The sequence below is a fragment of the Felis catus genome, chromosome F1 (assembly GCF_018350175.1).
Source record: "Felis catus isolate Fca126 chromosome F1, F.catus_Fca126_mat1.0, whole genome shotgun sequence".
Classification (NCBI taxonomy): domain Eukaryota; kingdom Metazoa; phylum Chordata; class Mammalia; order Carnivora; family Felidae; genus Felis; species Felis catus.
This window is the reverse complement of record NC_058384.1, coordinates 37062085-37083742: the sequence shown is the minus strand read 5'-3', so window position 1 is coordinate 37083742 and position 21658 is coordinate 37062085. Positions and strand designations below refer to the sequence as shown.

The following is a 21658-nucleotide window of genomic DNA, read 5'->3' as shown; positions in this document are numbered from 1 at the left end:
TGTAAATCTGAGAGTCAATAGCATATAGATCATAGTTAGAGTCCTGATTTGTTAAGAGGTTCAGGAGAGGAGGAGAAATCAGCAAAGGAGACCACTAAGGCATGAGAAAAACAAAGTTCTTGGAAGCTAAGCAATGAACAGGCTTCAAAGAAGAAAGTATGGCCAACTCTACCAAATGCAGCTGGTAAGTGAGGAAGATGAGGCCGAAGAACCCACAGCTGGACCGAGCAACATGGGAAGTGCGATCCTGGCAAGGGCAGCGTAGGGTGGCATGGTCAGGGAGAAAGCTTAATTGGAGTACACTTCAGAGAGTGAAAGGAGAGACAAAACTACAAATAAATCTTTCTAGGAATTTTGCAATAAAAGGCAGCAGAGAAATAGGTCAACAGCTGGAGAGAGGGAGGACTTCAAATGCTGTTTTTTGAGTTTGTTTGGTTTGGTTTGTTGTTTGATGGAAAGAATAACAGCACCTTAGTATGTAATAGAAAGGACTCAGTAGAGGAAGCTGAAATAAGGAGGGGATGGAGATGGGATCTGGTGCTCATGGGAGCACCGGCCTTTGAGAACAGTGTGGCTCCTGCATCTGAAAAGGAAAAGGCAGATCACAGGAGTACAAATTCTGGGAGGAGGATATCCATGGTAGGGGTCTGTGAGCGTTCTCTTCTGATTGTTTCCGTTCTTTTTTTTTTTGTTTTTTTGTTTTTTTTTGTTTGTTTTTTAAGTGAAGTAGGAAGCAAGGGCATTAGCTGAGACTGAGGATGGAGGGAAAAGTGTTGGGGGCTGAGGAAGAAAAACTAGGAAGTAGTCACTGAGGAGACTGGGAAGCAAAGGCATTAAAAGGATATGGCTGCTGATATAGAATTAAGAGTTACTTGAGGTTCATGCTCATGAACTTCAACTATGTATAGCAAGAGTCTTCTTTCCTCAAAACAGCAGCTGCTCATTCTCCTGTACCTTTATTAATAAAGTTATTCAATGAACTAAACTTGTTAAAAGAAGACCATTACATCTAAACTTGTATAAAGACTCCCCAAAATAAAAGCTCTGCTCAATGCTATATGACAAGTACCTTGGCAAAATCGATTTATCAAAAGAAGCAAGCTAAATGATGACCCTTATTTCATAAAGAAAGTAATTCTGTAAAAATAAGTTAAAGAGAAGAGAAGAGGGGCGCCTGGGTAGCTCAGTCAGTTAAGCATCCGACTCTTGAGCTCAGCTTAGGTTGTGATCTCACAGTTTATGAGTTCAGGACCCACGTGGGGCTCTGTGCAGAGACTGCTTGGAATTCTCTCTCCTTCTCTCTCTACCCCTACTCTATTCATACTCTCTCTCTCAAAATAAATGAACTTAAAAAAAAATTATAAAAAGAGAGAGAGAGAGAAGGTAAGGTAATACAGTTATCATGTCCAAAAATCCTATCCACGCAATAGAGTTCACTGGGGGCTGCTTCGCTCTACCCACAACACACCTGGGTTACTAGCCTGACATGCTACAAGGCAAACCTCACCTCTTCACACTCCTTTCACAGAGATGCGAAAGCACAAGTGGACTCTGGATTCAGCTGCAATGAAGCTTAAAGGAATGGTCAGTCTACCCTTCTGCTTGGATTGGAAAACAGCAAGGCAAGATTCTCATACCTTCCAAGCTAAATAAGGACAGTCTATTTTTCTACCTGCAGATGTGGGATACTTTCCCTCTTTCACAAGTAGCGAAAGCGTTAACACTAGATATCTACAAATTTACAAATAATAATTATAATCTAAGCCCTGAAGATTATTACAATTAAAATTAATCTTCTTCCTGGGGTGCCTGAGTGGCTCAGTCAGTTAAGCATCCAACTTTTGGTTTCGGCTCAGGTCATGATCTCACAGTTCATGAGTTTGAGCCCCATGTTGGGGGGCATGCTGACAGTGGGGAGCCTGCTTGCGATTCTCTCCCTCTCTGCCCCTCCTCCACTAGCGTGCATGTGCAAGTGCACTCTCTCTATATCTCAAAATAAATAAATTAATTTAAAAAATTAATTCTCCTTCTAATCACTACCAGAAATCGTTAGTATTATACTGATTATAATTGTTTTGTATTTAAATTTATGATAAGAATGTGGATGTACCATAGCCCTCTTCAAATAATGATGATAAATCAAAACACTCACAAAATGTTAGTTGTAAACTTCCATTGTTTAAAATTAGTCTCATAGTAGAAAATAAACATTTTACCATTTATCTATCACCATCTTATACACAGTCTGTATTTTTTTTAATTAAGCTAAATCCATTGTTCCACAAACAATGGTTCTAAAGCAATGAGAATATATAAATTAGAATCTAGTTAAAATATCCTTGCAGTATCTTCTAGGCTTTAGTGGAAGGAATCAAAGAAGGAAAGAAGGAAGGAAAGGAAGGGAAGGGGAAAAATGAAAGCTGACAGAAAAAATTTTTCTCTAAGTTCAAGAGAATCATAGTAGTGCAAAAGCACATTTTAAAGGATAATAAATCTCACAATCTAAAACTTCAACAACAACAAAAACTCCTATACTAAAAATGAGACCATATATTCGTATTGTGGGGTTAGAGTATTCATCTCAGAACAAGGAAGGGAAAGATACGCCAGGAATATACATCACTCATCATTATAACAGGGCATAATTGGTATTTGACACTTAGAAAGCTGACTTCCCCAGATTTCTGTTTATGTCCAGACTGATATTAGCATTACAAAAGTGAAAGAAGTCACTTGGCTAACCATATGTTGCCATATCACCCCCCTTATTCAGGCCAATGGTGTGGAACAAAACAAAAGAAGGTCGTCAACCCCTAGCAGACACTGTCCTTTCCCAGTGCTTTAAAATAATGATACCAAGAGTGGGAACGTTTTTCAAAGATTTAATAAGCAATAACACCTATAAGCTCTTGTCAGGTAATCTTTCTTTCATGATCTCACACCATCGGTCTGAAGGGGGGGAGGGGAGGAATCCTTCTCCCTTCCCCCACTTGCCACAGGCAGCTAGAACCTGGGATGACACTTGCCTGTTTCCAACAGGGAGAGAGGTCCACCCTCACAGGAGCAGCAGCAGGAGGCATAAGCGAAAGGAACAGTGTGAAAAGAGATGCAGAACCACATATATAATCTTGAAATTTATGCTGTGTGGCAGCTTCGTGTCTCAGAGGAAAATAATTACTTTCATTTTTGCCTCCTACTGCCACTCCGACCTTTCCCGGCGGTGAGTCAGTGGGAGGCAAAAATGAAAGTGCTTTTTTTCTCCCCCCTTTGAAACTTAGGGCTGTTCCAAACTGTGGATTTCAGAATCGTAACAAGAACTGCCTAATTTTTAGAGGGGCTCCTTTTATCATCTCCACTAGAAACAACAAGACTATGAGATAATAGTGTTCGCCTATGTGTGTAAAATCGGCGCTAACGTGTGTATACCTGATAGTTAGAAGGTGCTAATTACAAGCTTGATAATTTATCACCATAGCAGAAAATACAGACAGATCTTAAAAAACAACCATCTTGAAATTAAAATACTGGACACTGTATATTAACTAGTTGGAATTTACATAAAAACTTAAAAATAAATAAAAATAGCGGCCTGACTCTAAGGTAAAGGGTCTCTTTTTTGAATACCGAGAATTCAGGTAAGTATAACAAAGAAAAGCAATGTAAACTTCTGTTAGGCAAAGGGCTGATTTAAACATCTTCATCTGAAGGAGTCCCTGACTGGCTTCAAAGACATCTTCTTATTGAGGCCCTGCTCCATATGAAGAAGTACAATACCACAGCATATCCAAAGTAAGTAAGGCGTAGTCCTCTTCCTCCAAGAGTGTAGCCCCAGAGATAAGAAAATGTCCACATAAAACAATACAGCGGTGTCAGAAATACCAGAAGACATACAAAGAATGTATCATCAGGTTTTCAAGAGAAGATATTACAATCAGAAAAAGCTTCATGATAGAAATGGCATTTTAGATGGTACTTAAAAAACAGGCATGATTTGAAAAATTGGCGAGAAAAATGAGGGTGCAAAGGGAACAAAATCACAGAGGCAGAAAAGGCAGTGCTGGCAAAATTTTCTGAACTGTGTTTCACAGAAACTGTGTTTCACAGACACCGATTCTGGGAGAAGTCAATAGATGCACTTAAAAATATATAATAAAAAGTCCCATAGTTAAATAAGTGTGAAAAACACTTACACCCATGTCCTCCTCTGGGAAATTTAAAGTGCACAGCAGAATAAGAAAGGCTCTGAGGAAGGACTGTCATCAAGTAACTGTTTAACCCAAGTCCCACCAACCTATATGACTACAGAAATTTGAAAGAATATTCATCGATTCTTCCAACAATTTCAGAATCACTATCTAAGCAAAACTGAGATAAGATTAGCAGAGTAAATTTGAGACTGGACTCTAGAATCTAGAATGCCTCAAACACAAAACTGAGAAATGTAGCTTTTATGAATGACAGCAAAAGTGAGATTTGGGCCCTACAAAGAGGGGTGTATTCTTTCAAGCATATCATTACATATTGGGCTTAATGGCAAGCTTTGTATGAAACATTTTTTCACTTCATTTTATGTTACGAAAACACAAGCAACCACCTAAAAGGAGAAACGCACCACGAATCAGAGAACATGAGAAAAGGAGCAATAATGGAAGGCAGCTGTGGATAATGCAGGATCAGCCACCAAAGCAAAGACAGGCACCACATATACGGGCACCCCCACTAGCTGGGCACAGCCTCACTTGTGTTCTTTTCTCTCTAAGCTTAATAATATTAACTCACAAAGCCTACCGGTCCTTCAATTAAAGTTAAAATCTAAAGCTGGGTTTTTTGTTTGTTTGTTTGTTTTTTTACATGTTGGTGCATTAGAACTAAGTATTCTAAAACACTATTTAAAATATAAACAATTCTGACTAAACTTGTAAATTCATAATTAGCATTTTTGGGGCTGTTTTATTTCCTAAAGGAACTGTAATTCTGTACACACACACACACACACACACACACACACACACACACACACACCAGCCTTCATTAGAACAAATTACCTGTGGCTGGAACTGGGGAACAGGTGGCCCTTGCATTCCTTGTGATTGCTCATCCATTGTCTGAAGCAATAAGAACTTTAGAACTCTGCAAAAATATAAAGTTGAAATTTAAATAATGCAATCATTACCAACTCGTTTTGCTTATCATATTCCTGATGCTTGCATTCAAATATTAGACTTAGCTAACGTTTCAGAAAGTATCCAAGAACATACCCCATACTCTTATACCTGCCATTTGCCAAATTCAAGCTCTGTTTAGCTAACACAAGTGGTAGATTTACTGTCCCAACTAAGTCCATTTCTCCAAAGTAGTATTATATGCTTAGAAAATTCTATATTGTGAGATGAAATTTTCTCTTCTCCATTATAGCATATAGACCAAACAGACTTCCCCTTACCCTTGCCAATATGCAAAGATAATTACCATAACAAGCTTCCATAAATGTGGTAAATGTTATACATTCTAAAATGCACCTCATCTTCATATTCTAAAATGTTAGTGTTTTTGTTCTGTATGTCCAACTACAATTCTTACTGTAATTTTAGCTTTAAACTTAAAAGGCTAGTCCTCATGAGGTTGTTTACTCTTTTACGCATACTTTGCTTATAATTTTTAAACATTCATCCATTAACTCCGTAAACATAAGACTAATTCTATGTCACCTACTGCACAAGGCTCAAGTATTGAACTACAAATGAGACACAGCTGTTGGCCCATCCAACAACACTGATTCTACACACTGTCAACTATTTCTAGGTTCCTTGTGTTATTTTATATGAAAATATAACTTATATGTTAAAAAACTAGGATCCATTTAAGTGGGATTAACAGAGAAACTAAAACACATCCTCACGTCATTATACTCTTTAAAAAACAATAAAAAACATGACATGGGTCATTTGTATTGCAAATGTTTCATTCCATTCTATAATTTGTCTTTTCTAAAACCTTTTCAATGTCATCTTTTCCTTTATAATTAATACCTTTGTATACTATTTAAGAATTATTTCTCTACTCCAGGTTTTCATACATTAGTTTCTAATGTAAGCTTTATTGTTTTATCTTTCATGTTTAGATACATAATCAACCTTAATTAAATTTTTATATCACATAATGTAAAGATAATATTTAGTTTTTTTCCATATGGATATCCAATTGATTCCAAATCATATACTGCAATGATTATCCTTCACCCCACACCCCTTTACACTACAACTCTGTCATCCTTGCCATTTATCAAATGAAAGCATAGATACACACACACACACACACACACACACACACACACACACACACTGCCAACTTACTGAACTCACTTATTAGTTCAAGTAGATTTTTGGTTATTCTTGCCTTATTGCAATGGCTAAAACGTCTAGTACGATGAACCTAAGTAAAGAGTAGACATCCTTTTCTTGTTCCTATCATGAGAAAAGTGTTGAGAAGGAAAAACTTGCCTTAACCATTCAAGGTTCTTCTAGCTTTTCTAAGAATCAAATTGAAATGAGACAGAATAACAGGAGAAAAAATTACTAACATGTATACCTTCTATATACATAGGAGCAACTCAGGAAAACCAAGCAACTCCCTGAAATGGTCGAAGCCATCAACTTAAATACTGTCTTTAGGCAAAGACAAAAGATGTTGGGAGTCAGTTATGAGAGGTTATGAGAGGAAAAGCACAGTAGACAAGGTAAGATTGTTATACAGAATTAACTCATTACCTTCTCTATTAGTAAGTTTCTAGAAACTGGGTCAACCCTCCTTCCTGGTACAGCAAGAGAGACACCCTTACAAATGGAAATTTATATAAATAAATAAATAAATAAATAAATATATATATATATATATATACACACACATACATACACACACACACACACACACAAATATCTATGCAAAGGAGTAACTTCTACTTGGTTTTTGGAGCTTCTCATGTATTTGCAGTATCTTAAAAATAACCAGCTTAAAATAATCAATAGGCCAAAGTGGCATATCTTAGAAAAATATGTTCCCTTGCAAAAACATTTCGCCATTAATGTAAGATGTATATTTTTCTTAGATGTCTTAATTTATCAGGTTGAGACAGTGTCCTTCTATTCTTACTTTGCCAGAAGATTTTATATAGGGATACCTGGGTGGCTCAGGAAGTTAAGTGTCTGACTCTTGGTTTCGGCTCAGGTCATGATCTCATGATTTTGTGAGTTCAAGCCCCACATCAAGCTCTGTGCTGACAGTGAAGAGCCTGCTTGGGATTCCCTCTCTCCTCCTCTTTCTGACTCTCCCCCACTCATGCTGTCTCTCTCTCTCTCAAAATAAATAAACTTAAACATTTTATATAGATGTTAAATGCTTTCTCTCTATCTTTGATGGTATATATATATATTATATATATATTATATATATAATATATACATATATAATATATATATTGTTCATATATACATGCAAAGAAATATATATATATATATATATATATATATATATATATAGAAATAATAGTTCATTAAAATGTTGAAATATGGTGACTCATTTCTGAATGTTAAGCCAGTATTCACTTCTGGGATGAATCTCCGTCATGGTATATAATCATATTTATCTATTTTTGGATTGGTTTTTATTTAGTCTTAGATCCAAGGAGGGGAGGAGACTGAAGAAGAAAGAGAACCCTAGTAATGAATTAGAATATCTTTTACAGTGAAATCCAAATCATTAAAATCAGCATTTCACATAGTATCCCACAGATAGTTTCACAAAACACTTCATGACAAAAAGGGTTTCCAGGTCAAAGACCTGTGTGAAATACTACTCATTATATAAATCACTCTTAGAGAGTCATAATAAATACTGACATACTAAAGGATCCAAACAGGCCTGTAGTTAATAAAAAACTTAAATTCATTTAAAACTTCATTCTGTTTAACTTAGTCAAAAAATGTTTTCTTTGTGTAACATTTTCTAATATCCCACACAGCTTGACTAATGCTAAGAACACACTTGAGAAGTTTGTACTAGACTATAATAAAATGGGTTTCCTCATACCTACTAATGAGTGACAATGTCTAAATAAATAAAATTACAAAGAAAAGAAGCTAAAGGAAAACGAAATTTAAAAAAAAAAACATAAAACTCAAAGAAATCATATAAGTGATTTAACCTAACAATCTGCATAACAGGAAAATCACTTCTACAATATCCCTTGACAGAGGTCAAAAGCCTCTGCTTGGAAAATTAACATCTGTATGAAATTCTCATATTTCATGTAAGCTTAATAAGTACAATGAATAAAGAGCAACAAAATTTTCTCTGCATAAAATCTAACATAGTTCCATGTGTCACTAGATTCTTAATGCTATTACAGAATAAGAATATTTATAGATTGGTTTCACACATTATCATATTTTCAAAGGCCAAAAATATGTATATTTTATCTATTTCCACTAATCTCTTCATAAATAAAAGAAAAATATATTTTAATATATAAAATATGTTAAAGGGATATCCACTCTCACCGCTGTTTTTTAACATAGTGTTGGAAGTGCTAGCATCAGCAATCAGACAACAAAAGGAAATCAAAGGCATCAAAACTGGCAAAGATGAAGTCAAGCTCTCACTTTTTCCAGATGACATGATATTATACATGGAAAATCCGACAGACTCCACCGAAAAGTCTGCTAGAACTGAAACATGAATTCAGCGAAGTTGCAGGATACAAAATCAATGTACAGAAATCAGTTGCATTCTTATACACTAATAAAGAAGCAACACAAAGACAAATAAAGAAACTCATCCCATTCACAATTGCACCAAGAACCATAAAATACCTAGGAATAAACCTAACCAAAGATGTAAAAGATCTGTATGCTGAAAACAATAGAAAGCTTATGAAGGAAATTGAAGAAGATATAAAGAAATGGAAAAACATTCCATGCTCATGGATTGGAAGAATAAATATTCTTAAAATGTCAATACTACCCAAAGCTATCTACACATTCAATGCAATCCCAATCAAAATTGCACCAGCATTCTTCTCGAAGCTAAAACAAGCAATCCTAAAATTCATATGGAACCACAAAAGCCCCAAATAGCCAAAGTAATTTTGAAGAAGACCAAAGCAGGAGGCATCACAATCCCAGACTTTAGCCTCTACTACAAAGCTGTAATCATCAAGACAGCATGGTATTGGCACAAAAACAGACACATAGACCAATGGAATAGAATAGAAACCGCAGAACTAGACCCACAAAAGTATGGCCAACTAATCTTTGACAAAGCAGGAAAGAATATCCAATGGAAAAAAGACAGTCTCTTTAACAAATGGTGCTGGGAGAACTGGACAGCACCATGCAGAAGATTGAAACTAGACCACTTTCTTACACCATTCACAAAAATAAACTCAAAATGGATAAAGGACCTGAATGTGAGACAGGAAACCATCAAAACCCTAGAGAAAGCAGGAAAAGACCTTTCAGACCTCAGCCGCAGCAATTTCTTACTTGACACATCCCCAAAGGCAAGGGAATTAAAAGCAAAAATGAACTACTGGCACCTTATGAAGATAAAAAGCTTCTGCACAGCAAATGAAACAACCAACAAAACTAAAAGGCAACCAACGGAATGGGAAAAGATATTTGCAAATGACATATCGGACAAAGGGCTAGTATCCAAAATCTATAAAGAGCTCACCAAACTCCACACCTGAAAAACAAATAATCCAGTGAAGAAATGGGAAGAAAACATGAATAGACACTTCTTTAAAGAAGATATCAGGATGGCCAACAGGCACATGAAAAGATGCTAAACGTCGCTCCTCATCAGGGAAATACAAATCAAAACCACACTCAGATATCACCTCACGCCAGTCAGAGTGGCCAAAATGAACAAATCAGGAGACTATAGATGCTGGAGAGAATGTGGAGAAACGGGAACCCTCTTGAACTGTTGGTGGGAATGCAAACTGGTGCAGCCACTCTGGAAAACAGTGTGGAGGTTCCTCAAAAAATTAAAAATAGACCTACCCTATGACCCAGCAGTAGCACTGCTAGGAATTTACCCAAGGGATACAGGAGTACTGATGCATAGGGGCACTTATACCCCAATGTTTATAGCAGCACTCTCAACAATAGCCAAATTGTGGAAAGAGCCTAAATGTCCATCAACTGATGAATGGATAAAGAAATTGTGGTTTATATACACAATGGAGTACTATGTGGCAATGAGAAAGAATGAAATATGGCCCTTTGTAGCAACGTGGATGGAACTGGAGAGTGTGATGCTAAGTGAAATAAGCCATACAGAGAAAGACAGATACCATATGTTTTCACTCTTATGTGGATCCTGAGAAACTTAACAGAAACCCATGGGGGAGGGAAGGAAAAAAAAAAAAAAGAGGTTAGAGTGGGAGAGAGCCAAAGCATAAGAGACTCTTAAAAACTGAGAACAAACTGAGGGTTGATGGGGGATGGGAGGGAGGGGAGGGTGGGTGATGGGTATTGAAGAGGGCATCTTTTGGGATGAGCACTGGGTGTTGTATGGAAACCAATTTGACAATAAATTTCATATATTAAAAAATAAAATTAAAATTAAATAATTAAATTAAATTAAATTAAATTAAAATATGTTAAATATATATTCAACCTTCTAGATTATAAATTCCATGTTGCAGGGACCTATATATTTGTCAGCCACAGTTGTATCCCCAGTGCTCAAGTCAATGCTCAGCACAAAACAGGTGCTGAATATTTAATTAATGAATGCATGTCTGTCATAAAAACATCAAATAATTACTGTTACAGTTTAATAAATCTAAAGTCAATGATGAGAATAATCATTATCAAATTCAACAAATTTGACCCCCAATCTTCAATCAAAAAAAGCTGCCCAAAGAAGGTGCTATCTAAATTGGGTTTTAAATAATGAAGAGGAAAAGTTAACAAGGTTTAGATGACCAAGGAAGAGAGGAATTCTGGGAAAAGGAAAAAAAAGATATCGAAATACCCAAAAGCAGAACACAACATCTTACAAAGTAGCTTCAAAGTAAAGTTGACAGGTAGTAGGAGATAGGTGGTGGAGAGTTAGCAGCAGGTTACATTAACAACACAGGTGTCAGTTCATGAAAAAACGGTTAGGGTATTTACTCTATCCAGTTGGTATCAGAGAGCTAATGTTGAGTTTCAAGAGGCCAAGAGAAAGAATTTCACTATTTTTGAAAGACAGTCTTTCTTGCCATGTGACTGAGTAGAGGGGTTCCCAACCATAAGCAACACCAGTTAAGAAGCTACTGCAACAGTCAAGAAATGATAAGGCTGCTTGCCACATCCTCTTTCTTGACCTTGCCCTGCTTTCAACAAAATTGACTATTTCACTTTCGTAAAATGTTCTGTGATCCCATATTCTTCTGACTTTTCTCCTACACTACAGCTATTCTTTCTAAGTTCCTGTCTAACATTTATGTTGAAGTGCTCTAATATTTAAATCTTCTTTTGGAGGGGGAGGGGCACCTGGCTCAGTCAGTTGAGAGTCCCCACTCTTGATTTTGGCTCAGGTCATGATCCCAGGGTTGTGGGACTGAGTCCTGTGTCGGGCTCCACAATGGGCACAGAGCCTGATTAATAAGACTCTCTCTCTCCCTCTGCTCCTCTCCCCTGTTCGATCTCTCTCTCAATAATAATAATAATAATAATAATAATAATAATAATTCTTTTTTAAAAATCTACTGTCTCTGCTGAAGTCATCCTACCCAGTACCGTGACTTTGAATACCATCTCTATATGATTACTCTGAAATTTGTATCTCTACCATAGGTGTATGTTCTGAGCTCTGAGCTACAAACACCAATATCCAATCTCCCACGTTGAATAGAGGATTCCATCTTCCATCTCCCAAGATATGCTTCACAATCTACTCAGTTGGTCCAGCCCCCAAATTCTCGAGCTTCTGGGTCTCTAGACCTCTATATATGAGGATCCCAAAAGACCTTTGGTTCACGTTGGTCATGACTATCAATATTTCCCATTATCAAAATTAAAACAGAAAAATGCTTAAAACACATACTAATCCATTTACAAATAACAGCAATAACACTGTTACAGGTTTATATATAACATATTTTTATGAAAAATAGATACATTTTAAAAAACTAAAAGAGGGGTACCTAGGTGGCTCAGTCAGTTAAGCGTCCAACATCGGTTCAGGTTATGATCTCATAGTTTGTGGGTTCCAGCCCCGCATCAGGCTCTGTGCTGATAGCTCAGAGCCCGGAGCCTACTTTAGATTCTGCGTCTCCCACTTTCTCTCTCTCTCCTTCTCTCAAAAGTAAACATTAAAAAAAATTTAATAAATGAGTAAGTAATTAGAAGAGAGGCACTGTCTTACATTTTGCAAGTTTCTTTAATGTCTGCAGAGCAGCAGCTTCAATCTGTTCAAATATGTTGTTTTGACAGAAGCATATTTTTTAAAATCTGGTCTTCCACAAATGTATAGTTGGAAAATGGAGGAACATTTTAATATCAAATGTGGATATCACTGTGGATATTCTCCTTTGATAATACACCAAACTTGACAGGTGGCAAATTCTTTTTTTTAAGTATTTTATTTTATTTTTATTTTGAAAGAGAGTGAGTGTGTATGGGGAGCCCAAGCAGGCTCCCCACTGTTAGTGCAGAGCCAGATGCAGGGCTCAAACCCACAAACCATGAGATCATGACCTGAGCTAAAATCAAAAGTGGGACACTTAACCAGCGGAGCCACCCAGGCACCCCAACAGGTGGCAAATTCTTACAGGTTAACTGCAATGTGGACTCTCAAATCAATATACTTCTATACTCTGTTAAAATCCAGTGGTCTCTCTTGCTCTTTGAAAAGACCTTTTACTCATGGTTGATTTTGTAATACCATGCATTGGTCATCTGGAAAATTTTACTTTACTGGGTTACTCAGATCATCGAAATGTTGACCATTTTCATTATACGAATCAAAAAAAAAATTCATTCATTAATGACACAACTAATCTCCTTTAAATACCAGGAAGATGTCAAGGTCATAGTGATGAACATAACTTCCCCAAAATTCCAATTTTCAGTTTGAAAGTTTGATACTTATCATTAGTAACAAATAACGTCAGTTGTTTTCCTTTAAATGAATGGCACTTAATTTTCAAGAAAATGACTACAAAACACCCACGCCTGAATAACCAAAGTTTGTCTTTCAGTCATTCTTTCAAGCAAAACTGGTGTTCCATGAAAATAGCAGCTACTCAGCTTGCTCTTCCAATAACTGCACGAATGCATTTCCTTGATACAACTTTGATTTACTGCAGTAGTACTTTAAGTATACTTCCTGTTTCATCACACATATTAAAAGGCATGTATTCAGTGGTTGAGAAATAATAAAAAATAACACTCTAATAATAACACTCATCAATAACATTTAAAAATGAAAGTCACATTTCTTATTACAATTACAGAACATTCTTTCCATGTAAGGAATACAAAGACTAGTACAGTCTAGTCTGTGCCGTGATTCAAGCTAAGACATCAGGGGTTTTAAAGATAATGTCTTAGTATTACAAAAACTGCCCGGTCTTGCAGACCACATGAGACAGCCTCTAGGACCCCACCCAACCTTTCGCCCCCGCCATCCCCAGAAGTCTATACATCATACTTTCAGAAGAGGAGGTCTAATCAAAAACCTAAAATTCATTCTTTATTCTTTTTTTTCCCCTCACCTCCCTGTTCCTCATATCCAACACATCAGTAGGTGCCATTTGTTCTATTTCCAAAATACATCTCAGATTTGTCCATGGTACTCTATCACCACAAATAAGACCCTACAAGGTATCATTGTATCTCCAAGAGGGACTACTATGATAGCCTACTAATTGGTCCTCTTTTCCATCATTCTGTTCAACAGTGATATTTTGAAAACATAAATCAACAAAACATACCCGCTGCATGTAAGACTAAAATCCAACTCCTTGCCAAATACTGCAAAACCCTGTAAATAATCTCCTGACTACCTCTTCTATACTTGCTCATCCCAACCTCTCACTGTCTACCTTCCAGCAATGCTGAACCCCCTTCTCTTCTTTAAACCTGCTAAGGCCTCCTTCCCAGCATCAGGGCCTTGTACTTGCTGTTCTCTAGGCCTAGAATCCCTGATCCGCTGGCTCAAAATCAGGCCTACCCTAACAGCCCTCTCCAGAGTAGTACCCTCCTCTCCATTATCTTTCACATCATCAGTCTTGTTTCTACTGAGCAATTATAATAATCTGTAACTATCTTGTTCATTTTTTTTTTACTTGTTTATTATCTATCTCCTCTGCCATAACGCAAGTAAACACAAAGGCAGGAACTTATTTTATTTCCTGCTACATTCCCCAGCAAGTACCTGGCAAAAATATGGGCACTTAATAAACATCTGCTGAATGAATGAAAAATGAATGTAAATGAGGAATACAGTATATATTTTAAAGCTGCTTATGTTTAGACTTTTAGGATTTATGACTGATCAGTTGTAGTTGATAATAGAAAAGGAAGTGAAAGATGACACCAAAAGTCATCTTTGTGGGGGACGGGAGGACATAGTGATAGCACCATCCAAACTAGACAACAGAGGACAAATCAAAATAAGGTGGGTGTTAGGATGGGCAAGACACAGGATAAGGACAATACAGGAAAAACTAATTGTGAATTATTAGGAGAAAGACTATAAAGTTTGTAACAGCTAAATTTTGCCAAGTATAATCTTTGAGGAAGGGGAGTTCAATACATTGTCTTGTAATTCTCATAAAGTTAGTTGTTTATTAGCTAAGGCTTTTCAATGTGTTTGAAAACAGTTCTTCTCTTAAGCATATTACATACAGGTCCCCCAAATCTTCCAAATACCACAAACATTTTTACAGATAGCCACAAACTCAGTGCACATTAAAGTCTTCCCCTATTCTTGTGTATAGTTACGTATTTTGCAGGAAATAAAACTACAAAATTAGGCACCTGAATTTGAGATGTAAAAGCTAATTCAATGACAAAACTAGTTTCAAAAAATTGTATGTCAGTGGACTAAACTTCATAATTCATATAACTCTGGTAATAAAATTATTAAGCAAAATATACTTACATATTAAAAATAATAATAAAATAGCCTTCAGTGACACTCAGATATAGTGAGATTATATATATCTTAATCTGCTAAAATATAATTACAGCACCATTTCCTAAATAAAAATACCTTTCCTAGTTCCCATTTTAATACACATATAATATATAAATCCCCGAGATAATTATAAGCATATTAAACATGCTAAGTTATACTTTTTTCCTATAATCAAGCAAGTGACATTTACATATGAGACAACACAAAGAAAATTAAGTAGAAGTACCTAACATCATACATTTCTGTGTTATCATCAGTAAGTTTTTAAGAGCTACTAAGATACTATCAGATCTTTGAAGAGAACAATGAGCATTACAATCTCAACATTTATAATGAAAAACATTAAAGTAACCAAGCACTCAGTCTTGGCTTCTAAACGCCACTCTTCACTTGGAGGAGTCAGCTTTTTGGAGAAATGGTTGATTCCAGTACCGAGGCTAGGAAAGTACAAGCCAAGTCTAAACATCATGTTGTGCCATAAAACACAGTAATATGTAACGAACAATGTGGATATGTCAAAAGGACATAGAAACTAGCTTGATGATTCCTACTGGCTACACGTGGAACAATTTGAGAATAACAGATGATAATGCACTAAATAAAATAAGAACTTGTGAGCCTATAAAGATATAAATAAAGAGTGAAAAGGGGAAAGCTATTCCTTACAAGATAATGTTACCTCATAGAGAAAGAATGATGGAATTAAAAAAACCACGCTTTACCAGTCATCAGGGAAACAACTGATCCAGGCAAGAGTCATCAATAGATACTATGCTAGAGGAACAAGTTATTTTCAGTGTCTAAAAGTATCTAACCCCCCACACAAACACACAATTACAAATAATAATAATAATAATAATAATTACAAAAGGACAGGATAATTTTATAGTAGAGAACCTTAGTTAAATGATCAAAGCTAAATCGAGTAATGGAACATAAAAAGATCATGTGCCTCTAAATATAATACACTTAGAAGAAACGTAATTTGTGTTATTTCTGCCAGAAATGCAAACTTTAAACTTAAACATAAGGAAATACCAAGTAAACCTAAATTAGGTACACCTATAAAGTAACTGGCCTCTACTCCCCAAAACTGTCATTGTCTTAAAAGGCAAAGAAGTACTGAAGAACTGTTCGAGACTCAGAGGCCAAAGAGACACAAGGAGTGCAAGCAAGGTACAATCCAGGATTTTCAATTTCTATAAAGGAGACTATAGGGACAATCTGAAGGTCTGTATGTTAGTAACAATACTAAAGCAACATCAACGTCCTGACTTTTATAATTGTACAGTGGATATGTGAGCAAATGTCTTTGTTTTTAGAAAATGCACAATGAGGTACTTTGGGGTAAGAAGGGCATCAACTAATCTCAAATGTTTCATTTTTATATACATTTATACTGTTGTACATATACACAGTAAAACAAATGTGATAAAATCTTTAATTTTTTTAATGTTTATTTATATTTTGAGAAAGAGAGACAGAGCGTGAGTGGGGAGGGGCAAAGAAAGAGAGGGAGACACAGAATCCGAAGCAGGCTCCAGGCTGAGTTGTCAGCACAGAGCCTGATGCAGAGCTTGAACTCACAAACCATGAGATCACAAACTGAGCCGAGGTCAGACGCTTAACCACATGAGCCACCCAGATGCCCCTCAACGCGATAAAATCTTAACACTGGGGAAATCAAGATGAAGATTTTTTTTTAATGTTTATTTATTTTTGACAGAGGAGAGAGAGAGAGAGAGAGAGAGAGAGCGCGCGAGCGCGCGCGCGCGCGCGCGCGCATGAGCGGGGGGAGGGGCAGAGAGAGAGGGAGACACAGAATCCGAAGCAGGCTTCAGCCTCTGAGCTGTCAGCACAGAGCCCGACACGGGGCTGGAACTCACAGACTGTGGGATCATGACCTGAGCCGAAGTCGGATGCTCAACCGACTGAACCACCCAGGCACCCCAAGATGAAGATTATACGGAAATTCTTTTTCGTTTTTATAATTTTTCTGTAAATCTGAAATCCATCACAATTAAAAGTTTAAAAAGTTTAAAGTTTAAAGATACAACATAAAAAAGAACATTAGGGGTTAAGTTTGAGCCCCGCGTTGGGCTGTATGCTGATAGCTCAAAACCTGGAGCCTGCTTTGGTTTCTGTGTCTCCCTCGCTCTCTGCCCCTCCCCCACTCACACTCTGTTTCTCTCTCTCTCTCAAAAATGAATAAACATTGAAAAAAAATTTTTTAAGCACATTAAATTATCCTATATTCAGTGTCAACAAAGAAACAGATGCATACCCTTATCACAAAACTTTGCATGTCTTTTAATTAGAACTACTGTGTCCCTTTACAGTCAAATCCGGCCACAGTTCCTGTCAAAAATTGATCTGTACTCTATTGCTATAGTTTTTCCTTTTCTAGGACAGCGTATAAATGGGAGCCAATACTGACTTTTGAGTATGGCTTCTTTCACTGAGCACGACATATCTGAGACCCGTCTAGGTTGCTCCATGCAGCCTGTTCGTTCTTACTGCTTAGTACTCCACTGAGTGGATGTACCACAGTTTATTTATCCACTTGCCAATTGAGATACATCACCTGCATTGTTTCCAGTTCTGGACAATTACAAACACAGCCACTATCAACATTTGCATACAGGTTCACATTAGTTTCACATTAGTTTCCATTTCACCATTAGGTTCACATTAGTTTCCATTTCACCTGGGTAAATATCTAGGAATGCGATTGCTGGATACTACTAGATTTTAGTAAGTTAAGTGTGCATGCAAAATAGGTCTATTTGGTAGGCTAAGAAATAGAAAAATGAAAGTACCTCAGATCATCTTGCAACTCATGTACCTTCCTTGTGGTTTCAGTGACCTTCTCCTTACTCATTCTTTTATTGTTTACTATTCTAATAAGATTATCACAAAATACTGGTTAGCATATTTGCCTACTGGATTCGTATTTTTGTCAAGTTATCAAGTGAAGAGCAAGGAAATAAGACAGAGGATTTCTAATAAAAATTAAAGTAAACCAAGAAATAAGTATTAAATCTTTCAATTTTGTGAAATAGACATTACTTCCCCTGACTATTCAATGAATTAGAATAGGTCTAAAATAAATAGCTAATTGTATGCTGAAAGAATAAAAATACCATATTTTCATTGAAAAATTAAGGCCATTATGAGAACAGTTTGTTTATGAATTCCTACTCCTATTTCTGTAAAATACATATGGTTAACTGGTCAGTATGAAATTGAAATATTGAAATTGAAAATGAAATATTGAAGTTAAGTAGAATACAGATAACCAGAGAAATACGTAAACAGTTAAATACAAGCTTTTTTTGATTTGGGATAATTTGTGTGAAATGTTTTTCAAGACACTAAAATGAGGAAAAGTTCATAGCACTTGGCAAACATCTTTTTCATTGAACTAAATCTTTTTAGAGTTGTTGCTATGCTTTAGACGCATTCCCCAAAACAGCTGAAAGAAGGATTCTGCATTAAAGTGCATAGAAGACGTCCAATGAAATATCATTTGGTAGTTGATTTACACTGAAGCATCCCTAAAGTAACAAAGGTTGAGATAAGCAGGACTATGTTTTTATTATGGTGCTTACTGACACCTGCTGGTTCAATGTTATCTACCTCCTCAATATACATTGATATGTTAAAAGTCTCAGATGTGAAGGTTTGTATCACATGAAACAGAATCCTTAACCAATGGACCACCAATTCAAAAACTAAATGAGCCAACTAATCACTTCCCATACCCACTGACTTACTGAAATCAGTGTTATGGCTTTGCTGTAACTCACTTCCCAATGAACTTACTTAATTAAACTACCACCTAATATTTTGATTCTGCCTTTACTTCTGAGAATTAATTCTGAGATTAAAGTTAGATTTTTTTTAACTCAAACAGCAAAAGGCAGAAGATCATATTATTAGAAGTCAACAATGCCAAAAAGTGGATGTCTTTAAAAATATACATGATTTAATTTTTCGGTTTTTGCTAAAGCAAACCAAAAATCCTATAGCTGTAAAATAAGATAATAATACATGGCACTTACTTACTAATACCTCAAAATTTTACTCTCTTCCCACCCTCTTTCTTTCCCCTAAACTCATTATAAAATCATATGGAAGAGGAGTGGCACTTTCCTCTTCCCAGAAACTCATTCCTAACATTAAAAAAAAAAAAAAAAAAAATTGTCTCTTTAAGAAAAAGATGCTATACAATAGTAAGCCACCATGTCACTCATCTTTGTACTTGTTTTTACTCTTTCTCCAGTTTAGCAAACCTAATAAGAAATAGACTCCATATAGCAGGGAAAAGGATTAACTCAAATTCAAGAATGTACCTAAACATATACAGATAGAGCCCAAAACAAAGTGTGTAGGGTAGGCTGAGTGAATACTTTTCCTTCATTTCTTAACTATGCATTAATATATTTCTCCCATAGCAAACAGTTATTCAAACCTAAATAAGTTATTTTCTAATATATGATTGTGAATAAAATTAATCTTGAATGCATACTATAAATCAGTCAACCCTGGCTGGCCATCAGGATCACCAACAGAGGTTTACGGCTTTTTCATTTGGCTGCTTGGGCCACCCACATTCCCATCCTCTGATTCTAACTGGACAGGTCTTGAGTGGAACCTACATTTCTCCATTAAAAAAAAAAAAAACAGGTAAGTAAAAAGGGAGAAAGATAATGATGACGCAAAACTACATTTGAGAACTACACACTATTTGAATTCAACATGTAGCAGGTTCAGGCTATTTTCAGTTTAGGTCTTTGTGTCCAGGAGCATCACTACTGCTGAAAACGATGCGATGCACGGTCAGGCTGCCGAAACTGCCACCTGTTGGCCCCACTAAGAAAGCTGTCTTGGACTCAGGCAAAGAACATGGAAGAGGCAGCTCATGCCCAACTTGTGAGTCTACACTGGATCCAAACAGAAATAAGCAACAGTGTTCTCATTCAAGGATGCTGACTGATGACTCAGTGGGGGGAGGAGGAGGAGGGGAAGCTGGAGCCAGCAACGGGGGCTCTGGGCAATCCCAATGGATTCTTGCTGTTGGCAAAACCGTCATTCTTACGGGCTATTAGCGTTTTCAAAACTAGGAAAACTGAGGAGGAACACAAACATCTCTTAGGCACATACAGAAGTCTCTTCTGAAATATCTCCTCCTCCTTTTTTAAAACCCATCTGAAGTCCTCCGTTAGTTTCAAGGTCATATATAAACTGATTTACTCTCCAAATTACAATATTTAGAGCAGTTATTTCAGACAATATCTGCAAATGAATTATGAGTTTATTTTTAAAAACATAAATATGCAGGTCTTAGCTTCTGAACTTAAAAAAATTAATAAGCACCTTAGTATCTGCCAGTTCAAAGACGTGCCAAATTATGTGATAGCACAGCAAAAAATAGATGTTAGGAAATGCTCTCATCTGTAGAGTTCTGTATTGTATCATCAAAATACAAAGAATACTACTCTCTTGAAAAGGATCTATGAAAAACAGTTTATAAAGAAAACAGGAAGGAAGGAAAGGAGGGAAGAAAACCAAAGTAAGCCCTTTGAATTCAACCTCTGTCACTTTCTAACCCAGTATGAAACTAAAACCTCTTTTTCTGAGCTCTAGTTATTAGCAGCCCCTCCTTCAGGCATGGGAGTGGGGTTGATTCTTCTATTATTTCTGCCACTACTACCCCTGTCATAGTATTTTACTAATCAGGAAGTGTTTTCATATACATAATGTTACTTCCTTACTCCTCTCAATTTCTACTCTAAAAACAAGAGTTCTGCCCTCAAAATCCAGTAAAACTGACCAAGTCAGCAACAGGATCATTTTCCCTTCTTGGGGAGAATTAGCTATGTCCCACTGACAGAAATTCTTGCTTCTCTTGGGTGCTTAAAGAAATAGAGCTCTTAAGTGTTTATCTAAAACACTGCTTCTAAAACTCTTCCACGAGTTCCTGCTCCTGGAACTTGCGAGTGTGACGAGAAGTCCGTGTAAATGAGAAATTTCTTCAGTCTACTTTCTTTTTTTAAAAGATGAGAAAAAGTTTTCATTCCCCTCTTCATTATATAAAACACTTCCCCCACCCCCCACCCCAAAATCTGCAAGTGTAACTGATGCTCCAGGAAGATGGTTTCAAGCACCGGGCTCGTGAGGTGTTGCCCCAAGTGAACGTGACCTGCAATAATCAGACACTCAGTCCCGAATCTCAGCACTGCAGAATCTAAAGGGATGTGATACATCATCTATTTCAACCCCCTCCAGTTTTATAATAATTCTAACCATAAAGATTAACAGACTTCAGAAATTACTGGCAAGAGGGAGAAACGGTTATATGCCATGTGAGAGTTCATGAACATTTCATATTAAGTATTTTATTCTAAAAGCACTTGTAATTCCAACATGCCCATTCTAGCTTTAAAAGGGGGGAGAGGGC

At 36.5% G+C, this 21658-nt stretch overlaps 1 protein-coding gene across 2 annotated transcripts in view; it reads right to left on the bottom strand.

Moving 5' to 3' along the window:
• The window catches only part of NEK7 (NIMA related kinase 7), a 158698-nt gene that overhangs the window by 90279 nt on the left and 46761 nt on the right, over nt 1–21658 (bottom strand). For both annotated transcript variants that reach the window (XM_023247963.2, XM_023247962.2), the window contains one exon: nt 5046–5130. In XM_023247963.2, the coding sequence (XP_023103731.1) occupies nt 5046–5102 (57 nt within the window). In that variant the 5' untranslated portion in view covers nt 5103–5130. Of the gene's footprint in view, nt 1–5045; nt 5131–21658 lie in introns of those variants that run through there.